Source organism: Carassius carassius, chromosome 43, assembly GCF_963082965.1.
Source record: "Carassius carassius chromosome 43, fCarCar2.1, whole genome shotgun sequence".
NCBI lineage: Eukaryota > Metazoa > Chordata > Actinopteri > Cypriniformes > Cyprinidae > Carassius > Carassius carassius.
The window spans coordinates 16,246,226-16,266,410 of NC_081797.1; the positions used below are offsets into that span (position 1 = coordinate 16,246,226).

Consider the following 20,185-nt stretch of genomic DNA (forward strand, 5'->3'; position numbering starts at 1 on the left):
ATGCAAGTGTCAAGATTTTTTATTATTATCATATGTGTGCATGAGTGTATCTGAATGGATCTAACCCTCTTCCTCCTTGCTCTCGACTGGGACGCTCCATGCGATGAGGTTTCGAGCAGCCCGGCCTTCCTCGGCCACGATCTTCCTCACCTTGTCATGGCTGTTGGACCGCTGGAAAGAGGCCTGTTGCAAAGAGAAAAAAAAGTGTAACTAGGGGGAAAACATTGTTTCTTCATAGGAACATATTTGGAGAAATTTAACATTGCATCACTTGCTCACCAGTGGTCTGCAGTGAATGGGTGCCGTCGGAATGAGAGTCCAAACAGCTGATTCTGACGGCACCCATTCACTGCAGAGGATGCATTGGTGAACAAAAGATGCAATTCTACATTTACTCCAAGTCCTTTTCATTATAACACCCACAGACAGAAGCAGTGCTCTTAGAAACTGGCAATAGTGAGCTTACTCTGTCCAAGATAAGGACAAAAACCATTAAAATAAGTACCAATAATTCACACCTTCTTTCTTGTAACCTTATATGACTTGCCAGTAGCGATAATGTAAGCATGTGATGCCATGTCAACAGCACCAGTGGGAAGACAAACAGTGGTATGTTTATTGCACACCATTTTCACACGGATCCATAACTGAGAGATGATTTCTGTCTTTTGAAAGCTGTCGCCTATTTGTGCACTTACAATGGAAGTGAATGGAGCCAATTCGTAAACTTTAAACTGCTGCCTATTTCAAAACTATAAACACAAGGTGTTAAAATGATGCACGTTGACATGATTTTAATGTGAAAAACAGCTTACTAACCTCCTCTGACTAAAATTACATCCAATGTAACAATTGTAGCCAAAAAAAAACTGCAAAACAACAATGCCATTTCAGCCGATAATTTTCAGTGGAAATATCAGTACATCCCTAATTATGATGTGGGAATGGCCCTCAAAAATGAATGTGGTCGCGTAATCGATAGTGGGGTTTTAGTGAAATAAATGACTGGGGAATTTTCACTGATTATAAAGTCAAATAAAAAAAATTTAAACTATATATGAACAAATTGTTCACAATCAGATCTAAAACATGCATTTACTTAATTTTTAATTCACACAAACTTTAAAGAAAAGGAAGGACAAATAAAAAAAAATTAAAATAAAACTTTGCTGGTTGACTTTATGCTACAAATGCTAACATCACAGCTTAAAGGCCCGTTCACACGATAGTTATAAAAACAACTATACAAGCGTCCACACCAGCTTTAAATTCTCGTGCTTGTGACAGCAGGATTGATTCTGATTGGCTGTCAATATTTTTATCATCTATTAGCTAGAAAAAAAACATTCTGAAAGTGATTCCAACAACATTGTTTCTCTGTGCCTTTATCGTTATAGTTCGTTATAGTTGTGGTGTGGACTCTGCTATTCTTTAATATTGAGAACACTTTTCACAACTACATTATATCTTTATCGTTATCTTTATAGTTATTGTTCCTGGTGTGAACAGGCCTTAACTTAATGTCCTCTATCTAATGAACCTGGAATATTCTTTAAAAGATAGGGTCACATTATATTTTTAAGCAACACTATGTAAATGTTGGCGCTCTAGTGGTTAATAAACAGAACTGCATGTATCCCCCGGAAGAACATTCTAACAACCAGAGCTACTTCTCCAAGTTTATGTCTATGATGATTCACGCAGGTATGTGTTACTCCACAGCAGTGACGACCCGAACAGGCTACAATAGTCCAAAAATAATCACTTATTATAAATGTACAATAGAGATTTGGGATAAGACAAAAAGGCGGTTTGGTAGATGAATTTATGATTTACTCGCTCATTATATACATTTTGCAAATTTGGAACACAGAAAAAGTTTCATAGTGTTGCTTTAAGGTCCAAATCGCACAATTCACTAACTATTAACCATGACGTTTGCATCAAACTCCTAGTGCTGCTTAATAGTTAGAAAGATAGTTGTTAAGTTAAGGTATGGGGTAGGATTAAGGGATCTACAATATTTTCATGCAGAGTAAAGCATTATTTTAAGTACTAATAAACAGTCAATATGCATGCTAGTTGAGAATTGGTCCTTAAAATAAAAGTGTCATCAAAAATAGATGAATTGAATTGACTGATTTTATCCATTTTAATTTCATACTGGACTTAATTTCATACCAGTGCCTTCAGTATCTCAATTTTGTCTGCACACCCAAAACATAAAATGTAATCATTCTGGATAATGTGTCACACTCCTTTGATACATTATGGAATACAATAAATCCAAAAAAACAAAAAATACAATTTGGCATATAGCTAATTATTCTGTTGTTTGTTGGCCATGTTCCAACATTAAGCAAATGCAAAGCTGTTCTGTCTGTCACTATAGAGGAATATTTCATCAGGCTCACTGGTTTTTACACATGCATAAACATTTTACTGTCGTCCCCTGCCACTATCTCATGTCCTCGGGGTTAAAATACACAACTGACCTACTTAGCCAATGACAACAGCCCTCATTACACAGCTTTACCCTCTAGAGGTCTGGAGATAAGCATGAATGAGGCTTTGAGATTGCGAAACAAACAATTTTTGCAATTCAAAAAAGACACGCAAGTAAATTAACGCACGTGTTCAAATTGTAAATATTTACTCGGGGTTTCCCAGATTCCTGGCAGCTGACTGGCAACGGAAGGCCTGAGTCTACATTCATTTTATTCTACTGTTTCTGATTTGCCAACCGCTGGTACAAAATAACCAAGGTAAAAGTGAGAAGGGTTCATCTGATCTCGGGTCAGCGCTCCATGCATGCGTGAGACGAATCAAGCTAATCACCTAATCACCAGCAGGCCCCCTTGACACCCGAGGTCACTGGAGTTAGATCTAAGTGAGCCCCTCAGAACATCCAGCTACAAAGAACTGCTTTCAGGACAAATAACAAGGCAGCAAGGATAGAGTTTCTAGTGTGTCTAAGCAGAAAGAATGATGGGAAGTAGGTACGTACAGAGTAGAAGTAGAGTCTGTAAGCAGGTTCCTCATCCATATCCATATCCGGCCCTGACATGCTACCAAATTTGTTTATGGCAACCTGTTTTCCCCCTTAACCAGCATCTCCGCTGCACGAATGGCCTGTCATCGTCATTTGAAAGCTGGACCAAAAATAGCCCCGTGGTTGAGCGTGACTCCTGCAAACTCACTGAGTAGATGTCTCTGCTAGTCAGCACGACAGACTCCTTGTCCTGGCCATAAGGACGTCTTTCTGCAATGTCTCGGCTGCACAGAGACTCTGACTACCGCTACCGGTTGTGTCGTAGTCACCCTCCACAGCTTGTAGTGCAGAGTATTGTGCAGAGCTCCTCTCTCTCTGTGCAGTCGGCAGGATGCCCACTCGTCCAGCATGTGCTGGAGGCGGCAGAGCTGCGTGTGTCAGCGCGTCTGCATTGGACATGCCACAGACTCAACATCCAATTGTAGCTCGGGCGGTGCATAACTTACACCGGGGATATAGATGTAAATAGAGATGCGCCAACAAGATGTGGAACAGATACAGCCGCGAGGATGAAAGCGTATAAAAATATCTACGCTCTAAAGACTACAAGATATTTGGTATGTAAAATTTTTATAAGTTATCTTATGCATGCATGTATGAATCTAAAATTTATTTTTCTTTATGTTACTATCATATGTAAAGGGGTCACATGATGCGGTTTTAAAGATCATTATTTTGTGTATTTGGTGTAACAGAATATTTTGACATGCTTTAATGTTCAAAAAACACATTATTTTTCAAATTCTGTACATTATTGTAGGTCCTCTATGCCCTGTCTCTCTCAAACACATAGTTTTCTACAAAGTCCCTCCTTCTGACAAGCGATTGGCCAACTGACCCAGTGCATTGTGATTGGCCGAAGACCACAAGCACTCATCGGAAATATAACGCCCCTTTCCAAAATCGCAAGCTTCATCTTTCAAAATAAATGTAAAGACAGTTAATAACGTTGTAAGTTATACCGTCAGTTCAAGCCCGAAAGAGGAACAGAGTCACGTGACAGACACAGTGATGAAGCTTGTATGTGTTTGCAGAACACAAGCCACGGACGGTTAAGACAGCTGACTCCACTGTGTGCCTCTCTCTCTCGCTCAACACTAACTGGTTACTGAAACCACACTTTCTTTCTTTGTGTGAAAGTTTGGCGGCATTACGCAAATATTTCCACATGGTGACATAGACATGTGGGGGCGTGTTTGAATGATCTGTTTTAGGGGGACGTGGCATTTTTGTCATGTAAATGTTATGTTGAATTACATCACTGTTTCGTAGTCATGTTATTGTCATGTAAATGTTACACTGTTAGTAGCTGAATTATATTAGTTACGTAGTAATGTTATTGACACAAATGTTATTAGGTGCCAGGCACCTATTGTATCCGTTGGTATTCTTTTTCTTCTGTTTGAGTCTATGGCAGCCCATAGACCCGGTTGCGGGAAAGTTGTGAAATTTGGCACACAGATAGAGGACAGTCTTGATATTAACCACAGCAATTTTGGAGTCTCTAACTCAAACTATCTAGCGCCACCACTTGTCCAAAATTTCACTCATGTTTATAGTAATAATTTTAGAATCGTGAGGCACAGAAGGAAAATTATCTTGGCTCATGCAGAGTCAAATGAACACCAAAATTTAAAAATCTTCAGGTTTAGTTTTTTTGCTATTTTTAATTGGTCGAAAAACCCACTTTTTCTAACTCAACCTAGACAGTTTGTCTGATTCTCACCAAAGTTGGCTCAGATAATCTTCAAACCATGCTGGCAAAAAGTGATGTAATTCAAGTTGATTAATCAAACCATTCTCGAATAAAGCACGAACGAATTAGATGAAAAGCACGCAAAAATGGATCAGAGGCTGTACCTTCGCAACAGTTTGGTGTGTGTTATATTCTTATATATTATGTGTGTTATAACAAGCATGACCTGAGACTACCTGCACGGTTTCGGCGCTGTGCCACCTAGTGGTCAGGAAAAATGAAAAATGCATATTTTTTCTTATAACTTCTTAATTGTTTGGCCAAAAATCACAGGTCTGTTTAGATTAGGTGCAGCAAGCGAGTCGAATAATACCCCATTTTCCCACACCATTTTGGGCATCGACCATTTTGAATTTGGTAGTAAAATGCTACATTCAATATTTATATATATATTTTATATAAGTTACAAATCTTGGTATGCTTATTAGGCACCATGCCTTGATGGTACTCAAAATGTTCGGGAGGCAGCGTCACCTTGTGGTCAAAAGTTATAACAACTTTTTTTAAATGCTAATAACTTTTTACACTATTACTGTTATGTAGTAATGTTACTGTCATGTAAATGTTATGTTGAATTTTATGTACTGTGTATGCTACGGTCATTTTAATTTTATGCATTACTATAATGGTACATTGCATTGTTACTGTTATGTCATGCCGTGTAAGCATTATATTGCACTGAATTACTGTTAATTTGTCATTTAGGTAAATTACTGTTAGTCATGTTCATGTGAGGTACTTTTATGTTATGTTTTCTTGAGTGTTACTGTTATATAATGTAATGGTGGCATTTGTGTTGTGTATCTGTGAGACTGATTATGTTATGACAAATTGTGACTGCCCACAATACCCTAAATATCTGAAGTAATTGAAACCTTTCAGGTCACAATAACAAACAGAACGTAACCCCCAAAAATACACCGTGGAAATACACTCTCTTGCCTCAGGCATTTAACAACATATAATCTGTAACAGTCAAGAATTACAACACAATCAATGCGAGTAAATCACATCTACACAAACTCAGATGTCACCCTGGAGCACAAAACCAGTCATGAGTAGCACAGGTATATTTGTAGCAATAGCCAACTTTAAATTAACAACTAACTAATTAATTCATTAGTTCATGTAATAACCCATTGTATGGGTCAACATTATAGATTTTTCTTTTATGCCAAAATCAGGATATTAAGTAAGGATCATGTTCCATGGAGATATTTTGTCAATTTCAAACCATAAATATATGAAAACTTAATGTTTGATAAATAATATGCAGTGATAAGAACTTCATTTGGACAACATTAAAAGCAACTTTCTAAAAAAAAAATATATATATATAATTTTTTTTTCTTTTTGCACCCTCAGATTCCAGAATTTCAAATGGTTGTATCTCGGCCAAATATTATCCAATCCTTACAAATGTAACGTTATTCAGGTTTCAGATGATGTATACATTTTTATTTCAGTAAAATGACCCTTATGACTGGTTTTGTGGTCCAGGGTCACATTTACAGTAAAATCCACTGCTGCCGTGTAGTTACAGTGGTAACTCAAGCAAGCATACAGATGAAGAAGCGTTCAGAATGACAGCAAGCATGAAAACTTTACCACAGTTCTGTAGTGTAGCAACAATAACTGTGATATTGTGAGGGAAAAGTAACTCGGTTAAAGCACTTCTGGGCGCCCACAGAGCCTTCGTGATATCTCAGTATTGCTGTCTGGGTAGGCAGCTCGCGATGTTTGGAGACGACTGTTGTTTGTTACCTTTAGGGCGATGTTGATGGGCGTATTTCTGCTCTTCCCTCCTCCGTGAGATGATCCAGAGCTGTTGCTGGCCGACCTGTCTCTGGCGTCCCCGCTCTGAGCCGCCCTCAGCCCGAGCCGGAGGTGCTGAGCCCCGCCGCGACGGCGCCCCTCGTACCGGCCGTCCTTCGACATGAGCCCGCCGTCAAACCAGCGACTTCACACGGACGTGCACTTCGCAACCAGGGGGCGAGAAATTAAACAAGCCTCCTCTTCTTTACACTGAACAGTCACGAGTCACACAGAGTACGAGAGAGTGAGACGCCCCCAGCAGGACTGGAGGACTGGACTGACGTCACCTGCGAACCGTCACCAAGGTAACCACAGTCCCAGTTCCCGCCAAATTCCAGTCACTAGATATTTTTTACTAGTCCTACTAGATGTTTATAATTACATTATAAATTTATATATATTACATTTATATATCATGTAAATCAAAGTATCATAAGATTACATTTTTATATCATTAGGTGGGAGAAATATATAAGCCAATAAAACCTACACAAATAATTTTAGCACTATGGTCACAGGGGAAAAAAGTAGTTTTTATTTTTATATTTATAATGATTTAAAAGGTCAAGATTTGATTTTTTTTAGGCCAGAAGCACAATGTAATTTTTTTTCAAAATATATATTTGGTATGTAGAATTAATAATAATTAAATACACTTTTTTATTTAAACTGTGTTGTATGTAGTTAATAAATATAATTATACATTTAGTAAAATAATGATTATTCCACATTTCTTTAGATTCTAACTTTTCAGCATGCTGTTTTCAGTGACTAACCGCTGTTGTTGTTGTTGTTGTTTTTAAGTCAAAGCTACATGAAACCAAAGTCCAGGACCCAATCAGGGATTTCACTGACACTATATAAAGACCAGTCCAGGAAGAACACATACATATGAAATCATACATAATCTGAAAAGATCTTAAGAATGTCTTCTTGGTGCTTCATGTGCGCTGCAAAAAGCTACACTGAAATACATTCATTGCATTTACAGATATCTTTAACAAAAGGCCTCGTCATTCACAGACACCGCAACCAAACACACAAAAATCCAATCAAAATATTTCATTCACTGCATTAAAAAAAATTATAATAATAATTGAGTGTGATTGATAGCATGTTCATAGTCCCAAAACATAAGCTGCCATTCTGAGAAAATATTTACCTAAATTGACAAGAGCTGCCAGAGGTTCAAATGGGCCAATTCTCTCAAAAACGATTAAATATCCCCCCCAAAAAATCTAAATTTCAGTTCACATCTCATCTCCAAAATTATCAGCCATATGTGCTGCAATGATGAGCTTATAGGTCTAAATGAAAACAGGATAAAATAAACAAATCAAGGCCACATGTGACACTTTCATCCCAAACGACAAAAAACCAATTCCAACAATTCTGGTACATTAAAATCATGTATTAATGTCCATAGAAATAAAAAACATTGGGGTAACACTGAATGAAACGGAAGGTCTACCCTTCAGAGGTAGGCAGAGCTGTACATGATAATTCCTAAAACAGTTTCCAAAGCAGGAGAAGCAGAATGAGGGAGAAAACAGGGAATACAGCAGAGACGCAGTGATTTAAGCTGCTGGTGCTACCATTACCAGACGTTTCAGAAAGACAAAGCATTATTTTTTTTCTCCACAGAAAAGCATTTTGATGCACATACAGTATTTTACATTTCATCTATACTTGAATATAAAAAAACTAAGAACATAAAAGTTAAAATCCCCAAATTAGGACTGACGTGGATAAATGGTATGAAGCGGTCAGTAACTGAAAGCCACAACTAGAGACTAGACAGAAATTTACAAATGAGCGCTTTTGTTGTTTTCCATATGTGGGATGTGACCGGATTTTGGATTACATTTCAACCAGACTACAAGAAAAAGCTAGAGCGTAACGGACAGGCCATTAAATATACATCAAATCTAGAGTAAAAAATTAATAAAAAGCCAGCTGGTCTATGAAAAAAAGACCTTGAACTAAAAAGGAATGCATAATGAATTAAAACCAAAAGGGCAAGTTGTGTTTTACAAACTTGACAAGAAAAAATATATATGTACAAATGTTATATATACATATACACACATAGTTAAATGTATATATATTCATGTTTTATATAGTTATATTTAACCGGTCATTCTTGAAGTAAAAGCCTGTGGCCTGGAAGGGCAGAGGGTCCCTTCGAGCACCAAAAGGAGTGACGCAAGTCCACTTCTGCACAGCGCTTTACCTTAAAGTCCGAATCAGGCATAAACTCCACCGCAGAGATGACAGGGACGACCAATCAAAAGTGATCTTCTCGGCCTCACCTTCGGTTCCATAAATGTGTGTGTATAGAAAACATATGCATACATCGAGTCATTTGTCTTAAAACATTTGTCCAGAGCCCCGAAAACCCCATCCCTCCCTCCCCACATAAAAGGATGCCCATGTAGGCAGGCCTGTAGTTGAAATCCTTATGGCAAATAGTTTGTGGCAAAATTTCCTTCCCCCCCATGGTGCTTAAAAACAGTCAGGTTGGCAAGAAATGCTCGTTTCGCTGCGATATTCAATCCGGGGGTAGAAGGTCATGCAGGCGAAATCGCTCTCTTAAATGTGGCCGAACGTCCTCGTTCTGGAATAAAACACAAACATGCCACATCAACAAAAACAGATGATCACTGTAAGTGACACCATAGATATGAAAGAGTGTAAAATCATTTTCAACTTAGAAATGCATAATGTCTGAATCGTGATGCAGAAATAATGTTTATTTAGAACCGACAGCCAATATTTTCCCTAATGTTTATTTATATATATATATATATATATATATAAATAAAAAATAATCACATAATCCTTAAACTAAGACAGTACATTGTATGATATTATATATGGATAACAATACTCCTGTGAATTGGCCCAGAAACAAAAGTTTATTGTTAATTAAAACAAATTGTAATTGTGAATTGTGTTTAAGTTATAATTATTACCATTTCTAAGAATTAAATTGCCAAGAATACTTATTTCATAAATTAGTAAATAAAAGAACATATTTCTAAAAAACTAAATCAATCAAATAATGAAGGTATAGTCTTCATAATAAGTTATGATATTAAATATGGATAACAATACTGTTGTAAATTCACACAGAAACAAGTTTACTGTTAGTTAAAAAAACTAATGGTGTTATAAAAATGGAATTGTCAATGTGGTTTGAATTTTTTTTAAGAATTACATGGCAAAGAATTCTTATTTAATAAATGAACAAATAAAAGTATATTTTTTATTTAAAACAAAATTAAATCACATAATGAATGTGTAGTCTTCACACTAAGACATTATAATGTATGATATTAAATATGGTTAACAATGTGAATTTGCACAGAAACAACTTTACTGTTAATTAAAAAAAAGTCGTCATTTAAAAATAAAAAAAAGAATTGTGAATGTGTGGTTTGAGTAGTTTTTATTTCTTCCAAGAATTAAATTGCAAAGAATTCTTATTTAATAATTTAGAAAAGTACTTTTTTATTTAAATAATCACATAATGAAGGTATAGTCATCACACTAAGAAACTATAATGTATGACATTAAATATGCATAACAATACTTTTGTAAATAAACGTTTTCTGTTAAATAATTGAAAAAATAAATGTTTTATCTAAAAACAGAATTATGAAAGTGTGTAATTTGAAAAATAATAATTATTATCCTTTATAATAATTAAATTGTTAAGAAATCTTAATAATAAACAACCCTTGATTTTTGGATTTTAGAATAGGAGAAAGTATTTCTAAAAATACTATTTTAATAATGCACATTATCTTAAAAAAGCAGCACAAGAAACATATACAAGAAACAAGACGCACGTACCAGTTCTACCAGCTTCTCCAAAAATGGCACCAGCTTTAGGAGCTCATTGTCATTCTTGTCCACAAACCAACTCTCAATGGGGATCCCGTTGGAAAGCTGCAATGAGAGGAGCACATCCTGAGCTTTACATACTAATAACTCACCACGGACCGCTTCTCAAGGCGGCTTCACAAACCTGGTAGGCAAAAGCCTGAGGTGAGTTGTCTATGATCACCGTCTTGGAGAGATCTCTCCCGAGGATGTTAAGGTCTTTGATGTAGTTGCCTTGTACGCATACGCAGTGTTCACGAAACAATCTGTGCCTGAAATACAAGAGGAAAGACATTTTGAGCTGAATGCTTAAACATCTTACAACCTGAGAATCTAGACACACATCTGTTCCCATCACACCTACACACTATTAGTGTGCAGTTTACACTTATGTTTTTTTTTTGAGAGGGAACTGACCTAACCAGCTGTTTTTTGGGATCCAGGATGTTCAGTAGCTTGTCAGCATACACCTTCTTGGAAGCAGTAAAGAGAATAATCTGCAAATAATTCAAGATCACGTCATTAATGGCAGTCATAAGTGAAAGCAGTAGCTCACATCATAGGCAGGATGTTAATTAGTAAAAAAAATTAAAATAATCTGTCAGCCGCACAAGGATGTTTTCTACATGTACAGGTCATATAATTAGAATATCATCAAAAAGTTGATTTATTTAACTAATTCCGTTCAAAAAGTGAAACTTGTATATTATATTCATTCATTAAACACAGACTGATACATTTCAAATGTTTATTTCTTTTAATTTTGATGATTATAACTGACAACTGAGGAAAATCACAAATTCAGTATTTCAGAAAATTTGAATATAACTTAAGACCAATACAAAAAGGTTTTTAGAAATCTTGGCCAACTGAAAAGTATGAAAATGAAAAGTATGAGCATGTACAGCACTCAATACTTAGTTGAGGCTCCTTTTGCCTGAATTACTGCAGCAATGCGGTGTGGTATGGAGTCGATCAGTCTGTGGCACTGCTCAGGTGTTATGAGAGCCCAGGTTGCTCTGATAGTGGCCTTCAGCTCTTCTGCATTCTTGGGTCTGACATATCGCATCTTCCTCTTCACAATACCCCACAGATTTTCTAAGGGGTTAAGGTCAGGCGAGTTTGCTGGACAATTAGCCTTTCGCCGAGCCCCGCCCCCCCTTAGTTACTGTTGCTACTTCCGACAAACAAATGGTCAAACACGACCAGCGCAACAGATTGCCATGACGGGAAGAGGTATACCCGTGCATGTCAGTGACCTTTTTTGGAGCAATACCTCCAAGAAATCCTCCAGATCGAGGCAAAAGGGGCTGCAGTATGTAGTGACAACTCCTCCAGACAATCTCTCGGGGTATCTAGTGTAGAGCTGAAGATCTTTGCCCGAACCTGACGGGACTGGGCTTAATTTATATCATTTTACCCATGGCCCGGGCCGGGCTCGGGCTTGCGCGGTAAATGAGCGGTCATGGGATGTGTTTCGATCAGTGTGTTTCGACGAGAAAAATGCGAAAATTGATGCTGAGGAGTTGAAACTTGCCTCTGTCAATTACATTTTGGTCGCACCAGCAACTAAAGCCAAGTCTGAGGTGTGTAAAAGTCTTGACCATGTTTATAATGAGAATAATGAGCCAGTGGGTTATAATGCTGGACGCACCATCAGTGAGCACAGGAACGCGCTGAAGACATCTACAGTGGAATCAATCATTTTCCTCCACAAAAACATGTCTGCTTAGCCTAATCTCTGTGAGTATTGGTTTTTCAAATGATAACTAAATATTAATTTAGTCTTAAATGCATAATGTAGACAGAGTAGGCTATATAGGCTAATGTTGGCATTATTCTTTTATTAAATTTCAGCTGCTGGCGAAGCAAATCCGGCAGAGCCTTTATCTTAATTTCGTTATTGCCAAATACCCATCTTAATAAAAAATTTATCTTAATTTTTTTTAAGAAAGACTCGTTTTTATTGGTGTGTTGGCCTATTTATATGCTAAATGAGCCTATACCTAGGGCTATTTAAGAGTGCTGAGATGTTACGATGCTACAGAGGATTTATTTTATTTCTTTGTTCAAACTTCCAAGTGGTCTATTACATTAGTCATGTATACATTATGTTAAAACATGTATAAATGACTCATTCTTGACAAAAGGCAAAAGAGCTGCATGCGTGCGCACATTTGTATAATGTCGGGCTGTAAACGGGTTCGGGCTTTAAAAAAGCTGTCAATCAAAATGTACTTGTCGGGCTCGGGCCGAAATCTGTCGGTCTCGCGTCCTGTCGGGCATAACTTTTAAGGCCCGATTACAGCTCTATAATCTAGTGTCCGACTTACAAACGCCGTGGGCGCACCGCTTCATCTTGCTTCGAGTCAAAGTTTGTAGGAACTGCCTCACATAGTAACAGTTGCTATGATGTGTGATTGGACAATGGCCGTTTTGGGGGCGGGGCCGGCAATCGGCTAATTAAGAACAGGGATACCATGGTCCTTAAACCAGGTACTGGTATCTTTGGCACTGTGTGCAAGTCCTGTTGGAAAATGAAATCTGCATCTCCATAAAGTTGGTCAGGAGCAGGAAGTGCTCTAAAACTTCCTGGTGTACGGCTGCATTGACCTTGGACCTCAGAAAACACAGTGACCCAACACCAGCAGATGAAATGGCACCCCAAACCATCACTGACTGTGGAAACTTTACACTGGACCTTAAGAAACATGAATTATGTGCCTCTCCTTTTTTCCTCAAGACTCTGGGACCCTGATTTTCAAAGGAAATGCAACATTTACTTTCATCGGAGAACAGTCCTTTTTGAAGCAAGATGCTTCTGACGCTGTCTGTTGTTCAATAGTGGAGTGACACCAGGAATGCGACAGCTGAAACCCATGTCTTGCATACGTCTGTGTGTAGTGGTTTTTAAAGCACTTACTCCAGCTGCAGTCCACTCTTTGCGAATCTCCCCCACATTTTTGAATGGATTTTGTTTCACAATCCTCTCCAAGGTGCGGTAATCCCTATTGCTTGTACGCTTTTTTTCTACCACATCTTTTCCTTCCCTTCGCCTCTCTATTAATGTGTTGACAAGTGTAATTTACTTGGCAGTCAATGGGACAGAAACAAGCCTCCCAGTTTTCATTCAAAATATCTTAAATTGTGTTCCAAAAGACAAACTAAGCTTTTAGGGGTTTGGAATGACTTGGGGGTAAGTGATTAATGACAAAATTACATTTTTGGGTGGAGTAACCCTTTAAATATTTATAACATTTTGTTTTGCAAATAAAAAAATTAAAAAAGTAAACAAATTGTAAATTACTCACCTCATAAATTTGAGACATGCGCTCCAGAAATTCTCTAAAGAACGGCCGTAACCGGACGTACACCTTTAGGAATAAGAGAGCAAATTACTGTTGGAGCTACATACAAACCAGTGCACAAAAAAAACAAAAACAAAGGAAAAGTTTTTTTTTAACCTGGTAAATGACATCTTGGAAAAGCACAGGGAAGGTCAAGGCTGCATCCTCCAATTCATTGAGGCTGCAGTGAACCAAAGTCTCATCCTGGAATAAAACAACAACGGCGACTTAATTCTGGCATCAAAAGATCTTGAATCAACAAGACCAATGATAGATGACAACTCACTAGATCCAGGACAAGAGAGAACTCAGGGGTGCTCCTGGTTTTCAGAGGGAGTGCAGGCTTACGGGTGAGCTGCTCTTCAGTCAAGGGTGGCACGTGTTTGATGAAGAAATAACTGGAAGACAGAGGCAAGTTAGCGCACGAGCACGTGACTATAGACGGTTTCAACGGCAACAACATAAACAAACGTTACTGCGCATGCGCGCTTTTGCGGACCTAACTTAACTTCCGGTAGACTTCCAAATAGAATCAATAACAACAGCCAAGTCCCTCTAGAGTAGATATTTTTTGATAACAAACAAAATATGTTTGCTGCATGGATCAGGCGGACTTAATGAAAATGCAAATCCATTCTTTGCCAATAGGAGATGTTTTAAAGCATAGACATAAAGCGCGAGAAATGGAGGTTTCCCCAGTAACAGCTGTAAACAAAGTACGCTCACACACGCTGCTTTATCAGGCATATAACATGCAAGTCTTCCTTCAGAAATACAGCGATATAAAAAACACCTGTGCCTCGTTTTGATATTTAAACATATAAATGTAAGGGATTATTATTATTAAACGTGCAGTACATAACGTTACTCATGTTTATTCAGCGAAGCCTTTTTGAAAATCGATCAGTTTTAAAATTGTGGTGAGTTTCCAAAAATAAATAAATGTATGGGAAACACATCCCGCAGCACAACCACCTGAGCCCTCAGTCTACTCATCGCCTTGACTTTAACCGCGTTTGTAGAAGGCACTGCAGCCAGACCGATATACACAACACAGACCGGAAGTTAACTTAGGTCCAGGCGCGTGCGCCCAAAGAAACCGTCTATACTGAGGCTATTTAGATCAAGTGTGTTGAAATTTGGCTCACGGGTCAAAAACTTCCCAGTCCTCCTCGTAAGTCCCTTCTGCTGGAGGCGATGGTGGGACATCCGGATAACTGCTGTTGGATCCTACGGCTAATCAAGAGAGAAAGTGTGAGGATGCTCTGCTTTAGGCAGCAGTACAGTGGAAATAAACCTCCCAGAAACTCACCAGTTAGCGGTGGCATATCAGCCTCTGTGACGATCTCTCCTTCATCTACTGATGCATCTACATGAGGCAGCGGTCTGGGGTTTAGTGCAGGGTCAAAGGTCAGGTCTCGACCGTCTGTGGTAGTGCTGGTCGGGATTTCCTCGAGCTGCTCCATGTCGAGCTGCTTCACGATCTCCTCTGCTTCCAACGCCTGCCCCGGGGAATCTGATCCCACCGTAGCTGGATAACAAGAGAGAGTTGGTTTAACAGTGTGATGAAATCAGAAAGAGCTCAGAATGAACTAAAAATGATGTGCCAATTTCGCTGATAAATGCATTGTTTTGGTTGAGTGGTTTCAGTTTGCGTGAACGTGAACGTGCATCGAAGACTGACAACAGGTAAGAGAGCTCTCGGATTTCATAAAAAATGTCTTAGTTTGTGTTCTGAACACAAACGAAGGTCTGGCCCCAGGAAAATAGGTAAAGAAAATACATACTGTCAATACTTATTTCATGACGGCTTTAAATGTGATATAACAAACAATTAAGCAAAAGATTGTTTCACAATTAGAGGTCAGAAAAGGAGGATCTACTACATTTTATTATGACATCAATATCTCATTCAGGTGTCATTTAGGTGCAGCTGACAACTGAGACCACAGTCCCTTACCGTTTTTGTTGGCGGGTGAGAAGAAGCTAAAAACCGGAGAGAAGATGGTTCCCAAGAGGGTGGTGCGGGCAGGGCTGCCTGGAGTTTCCGTCTGCATCTCCAGCTTCCCATTGGGCTTCACTGGTTTACTCTGACCTGTCATGGTATCTGAGCAGAAGAAAATGAGAAACATTCAACACCAAGAGAACACTGCTAATCAGCATAACTACTCACAACTAAGTTTAATTCACATAAAAAACTCTTTAAGAGATAGTTCACCCAAAAATGAAAATTCTGTCAACATGAGCATAAAAAAATATATTTGGAAGAATGTTGTTAACCAAACAGTTGATGGTAGCCATGGGAAAAAAATACTATGGAAGACAATGGCTACAGTCAACTGTTTGGTTTCCAACATTCTTCATCTGTGTTTTTGAGGGAAGTAAACCTGAGTGTGAGTAAATGACAGTATTTTCTTTTAGTAGTAGTAGCCTGATTGGTCAGCACTCGTACCTCCATTGACAGGGCCTTTCCTGCGGGTTCTGTGGTTTGCTCTGCTGGGCAGGTTCCCACCGGTCGGAGTGGATGTGATCAGATTACTGTCTGAATCACAGTCTATACGGCTTCTCTTAGCAGGAGTGCACTGCTCCACCTGACATTAAGAAACACAGCTGAAACCAAACTACATCGCCTCCACAAAATCATCTCAAATGCAAGGTCAAATCCCAACCTTGACAGCATTGCCTCTGATGAACCGTTTTATGGTGGAGAAAATGCCCGTGTCTCGCTTCTGCATCTTGGCGTCTTCAGAGGACAAAGTGTGTTCCACCTCGGAGTGCTTCCTCTTGGTCTTGGCGGTCCGGGCGGACGGGGTGGTGCTCCGCTGCTGAGATGCCTTACGCACTCTCAGCCTCATTGTCCCAAAAGTCACATGTAAGACTGGGAAGACAAACACAGTTCATCTGTAACAGTAAAAAAAAAAGTGCAGAGCTGCACTATGCATATTTGCATAAGTTTCAGCACCGCTACATTAATAACACTGAATGCAAGATATTCAATACGGCTGTAGGGAAATTCCACTGCAGAGACCAGTCATGGCAACTAAAGGAAAACAATCGGATCTGTCCCCTGCTGTCATTGACAAGAAAGGACTCCACAACAAGGATATTACAGTTTTTAATTTAAAAATTCATTTTTATTTTAATATTGCTTTCAAATTTCCTTTAGTTTTAGCTAGTTTCATTAATGGTTTTGTTAGTTTTAGTTTAGTTTTTATTTTGTAAACTAATTTCTATTTAGTTTTTATATATTTTTAGTAATCATAGTAAATGGAACACTTCCAGTGTATACCAAAACAAGGCATTTAATTTTAGCGAAGTTGAACTCTTGTGCAAACCTCTTAATAATGAAAATATAATAAATCTTTACAATTGAACAAAAACCAAAAATATGCAACTTATATGTATAAAATGTATTCATTCATTTTCATGTTCATATTCATATCAAAGATTTTATATCAAAGGTTTTCAGTTACTAGAAAGCTACAGGCAGTTGAGTTTTTATTCTGCAGGTCAATGATCCTCCACTGCTGGATTTGAGAAAACCTGTTCTTTGTAATCTTCACTGAAACTCTGTAAACTTTATTTTTGTCCATCTGTGTTTTCAAAAAGCAAAGTCGTACCAATGTCACGAAAAGTGACGTATGTGTGTTAATTTGCAGTGGTGATTGGCTGCCGTGTCTGGAGACTATATGTCTATGTCATCAGTTTTCCAAGCATTTCTCAGTATTATTCATGAGAATGAACTCTTCTAATCTAATCACAGCACTGTATTATGCATGAGGTTATCTTACAGCAGAGAATTCAAATCCAATGAAAGAGCATCTGCAATGTCAGTTCATCTCTGTAAACGTAACCGTAACAATATTTAATATGAAGCAACATGTGTAGCGCGCATAAGAGAGTGGTTTCTGTGCAAAACGCCACAATGAGTTTAACAACACTCTCTGCGCAGATCATAGTTCATATCCAGACCAGAGTACGTGTGAATGTGAACGTGTTTTCAGGTTTTGTGAACATTTGTGGCACAACGTGTGCTAGGTTTACTTTATGAACTTGGAATGTCAAGAATAAGGTAAATATTAGTATTGTAGCTAGTACAAATGTAATTTACAGTAGGCTAGAGTAGGTCTTCATTTAACCTTTTTGTAAAGTTAGAATAACTAAAAAGAGGGTTGAGTCCACTTTAAAGTCCAGCTTAGTGTTGTCAAAAGACCCGATACTTCGGTACCAAGTCGGTACAAATTGGTACCGAGAACTGTGGATTTTCACTGGTATCGGTACCGAATACTGAAATTTTGGTACCGTGACAACACTAGTCCAGCTATAAAGAAAAGAAAAAAACTGAGTAAAAATAATAAAACCCATTTACTTTCATGTCATGTGACCATAAATGAAGATGAATATGCAAATGTGTCATTCAATTATTAATATATTACCTTAAAACCTCAACGGGTACTTCAAGTCAATATTGTACATTGAAAGTGCAACAGTCAAAAACATTTACAGTTTTGTTCGTACCACAGTGCATAGTGGTATAGACCATTTCATCGGGCGCTAAGTTAATTTCCAGTCTGTGTTGTGTATATCGGTCTGGCTGCGGTGCCTACTACAAACGCAGTTAAAGTCAAGGTGATGAGTAGACTGAAGTTGGGCTCAAGTGTTTGTGATGTGGGATGTGTTTCCCATACATTTATTTATTTTTGGAGACTCGCCACGATTTTAAAACTAAACGATTTTCAAAAAGGCTTCGTTGAATAAACATGAGTAATGTTACGTACTGCACGTTTAATAATAATAACTCCTTACATTTATATGTTTAAATATCAAAACGAGGCACAGGTGTTTTTATATCACTATTTTTGAAGGAAGACTTGCATGTTATATGCCTGATAACGCAGCATTTGTGAGCGTAGCTCTGCTTTGTTTACAGCTGTTACTTGGGAAACCTCTATTTCTCGCGCTTTATGCATCTCCTGCTCAAAAATAATTAAAGTCCACCTGATTTACGCAGCAAACATATTTTGTTTGTTATCAAAAAAAAAATCTACTCTAGAGGGACTCGGCTGTTGTTATTGATTCTATTTGGAAGTCTACCGGAAGTTAAGTTAGGGCCATAAAAGTGCGCATGCACAGTAACGTTTGTTTATGTTGTTGCCATTGAAACAGTCTATACACACACTAGGGATGCATCGATCCGATACTCGGGATCGTTATAGGCTCCGATCAACGGAGTAATTAATTTTCCTTAAACAGTACACTGACTGAACTGTTGTGAAGAGAGAACTGAATATGAACACGAGCCAAGCAGCTTTCTATGTGGACTCGGAGGGCTGTGCAGCCAGCACACTGTGACACCGTGTTGCTTCAAGCTCATCATTCTGCGCACAGGATGCGCATAAGCTCTCTGTTTCGCTCTACATTGGCGCCTTCAGTATTATAATATTTTCTGCAAAATCAAAGATTATTAATAGTCTTTCTTGTTCTGTCCTATCTGTGATATGTTGCTGCCTTTATTACTGTGCTATAGATTTAAAAGAAATGTCTTTTAGATTTCTATATAAATGTATATACTTGTTTTTTCAATAATGTATTTTACAACAATACAAAGAGCAATGTGTAACATATTACCAGATTTTAGACTTATGCTGTGTTCACACCAAAGCGAATAGAGCATCAAATTCGCATCTAGTTTGCTGCTTGAACATTTTGAATGCATTCTCGCGTCTGGGGCGAGGAGAAATCTGCTTCTTGTGGGAGGGGCAAGTGCTAGGCAGTTGTCTGTTTGCAAGATGGCTGATGTTGATCGAGCATTCGAGGCTTTTCCACTTTTTCCTGCACATGTCCTCTGAATTAACACATTATCTTGTTAGCGAAAAGTAGCTGTATATTAGGGGGAAAATAGTTGTAAAAAATGGCGGGAAGGCCGCAGGTCGATAAACGTGTACATGATTCAAAAGTTAAATGTGTATTTACAACACTCTTCCAAGCAAGGTCCTTTTTATTCCTGTCTCTATAGAAATATGAACTTGTGTCATATAGCTCCGGGTGACTGCTCACTGACAACTTCAGTTGTTCTTCCATGTTGAATGAGTGACTCATGAGCAGGCTCCTGATTGGTTAACGCTGCGCGAATTGACGGCAAAGTTCAAAATGTTCAACTCGGGCGTCAGACGCGAATTCGCGTTTGGTGTGAAAGCAGCATTATTCACTTTTATTTGTAAATAAAATATTTCAATAGATTTGATAAAATGATTGTGCTCCCGTGATTTTTCTAGAATCTAGAGTATATTTTGCTGCTGAATTATCTACCAACCTAGTTTATAATAA

General features: G+C 38.2%; 2 protein-coding genes across 3 annotated transcripts in view; both read right to left on the reverse strand.

Moving 5' to 3' along the window:
- Nucleotides 1-6,882, reverse strand: part of LOC132125498 (S phase cyclin A-associated protein in the endoplasmic reticulum-like) — a 113,138-nt gene extending 106,256 nt beyond the window's left edge. Inside the window, exons 1-2 of one of the 2 annotated variants that reach the window (XM_059536936.1) lie at nt 6,573-6,882; nt 66-183 (exon numbers count right to left, since the gene is read on the reverse strand). In XM_059536936.1, the coding sequence (XP_059392919.1) occupies nt 66-183; nt 6,573-6,746 (292 nt within the window). In that variant the 5' untranslated portion in view covers nt 6,747-6,882. Of the gene's footprint in view, nt 1-65; nt 184-3,007; nt 3,337-6,572 lie in introns of those variants that run through there. The other variant, XM_059536937.1, reaches the window with a different exon arrangement.
- Nucleotides 6,883-8,019: 1,137 nt separating this feature from the next.
- Nucleotides 8,020-20,185, reverse strand: part of ctdspl2a (CTD (carboxy-terminal domain, RNA polymerase II, polypeptide A) small phosphatase like 2a) — a 13,642-nt gene continuing 1,476 nt past the window's right edge. Inside the window, exons 2-13 of the mRNA XM_059535697.1 lie at nt 16,528-16,736; nt 16,311-16,449; nt 15,819-15,965; nt 15,171-15,389; nt 15,007-15,094; nt 14,145-14,256; nt 13,976-14,062; nt 13,823-13,885; nt 10,929-11,008; nt 10,657-10,783; nt 10,482-10,577; nt 8,020-9,240 (exon numbers count right to left, since the gene is read on the reverse strand). Of these exons, the coding sequence (XP_059391680.1) occupies nt 9,175-9,240; nt 10,482-10,577; nt 10,657-10,783; nt 10,929-11,008; nt 13,823-13,885; nt 13,976-14,062; nt 14,145-14,256; nt 15,007-15,094; nt 15,171-15,389; nt 15,819-15,965; nt 16,311-16,449; nt 16,528-16,713 (1,410 nt within the window). The 5' untranslated portion in view covers nt 16,714-16,736 and the 3' untranslated portion in view covers nt 8,020-9,174. The remainder of the gene's footprint in view (nt 9,241-10,481; nt 10,578-10,656; nt 10,784-10,928; nt 11,009-13,822; nt 13,886-13,975; nt 14,063-14,144; nt 14,257-15,006; nt 15,095-15,170; nt 15,390-15,818; nt 15,966-16,310; nt 16,450-16,527; nt 16,737-20,185) is intronic.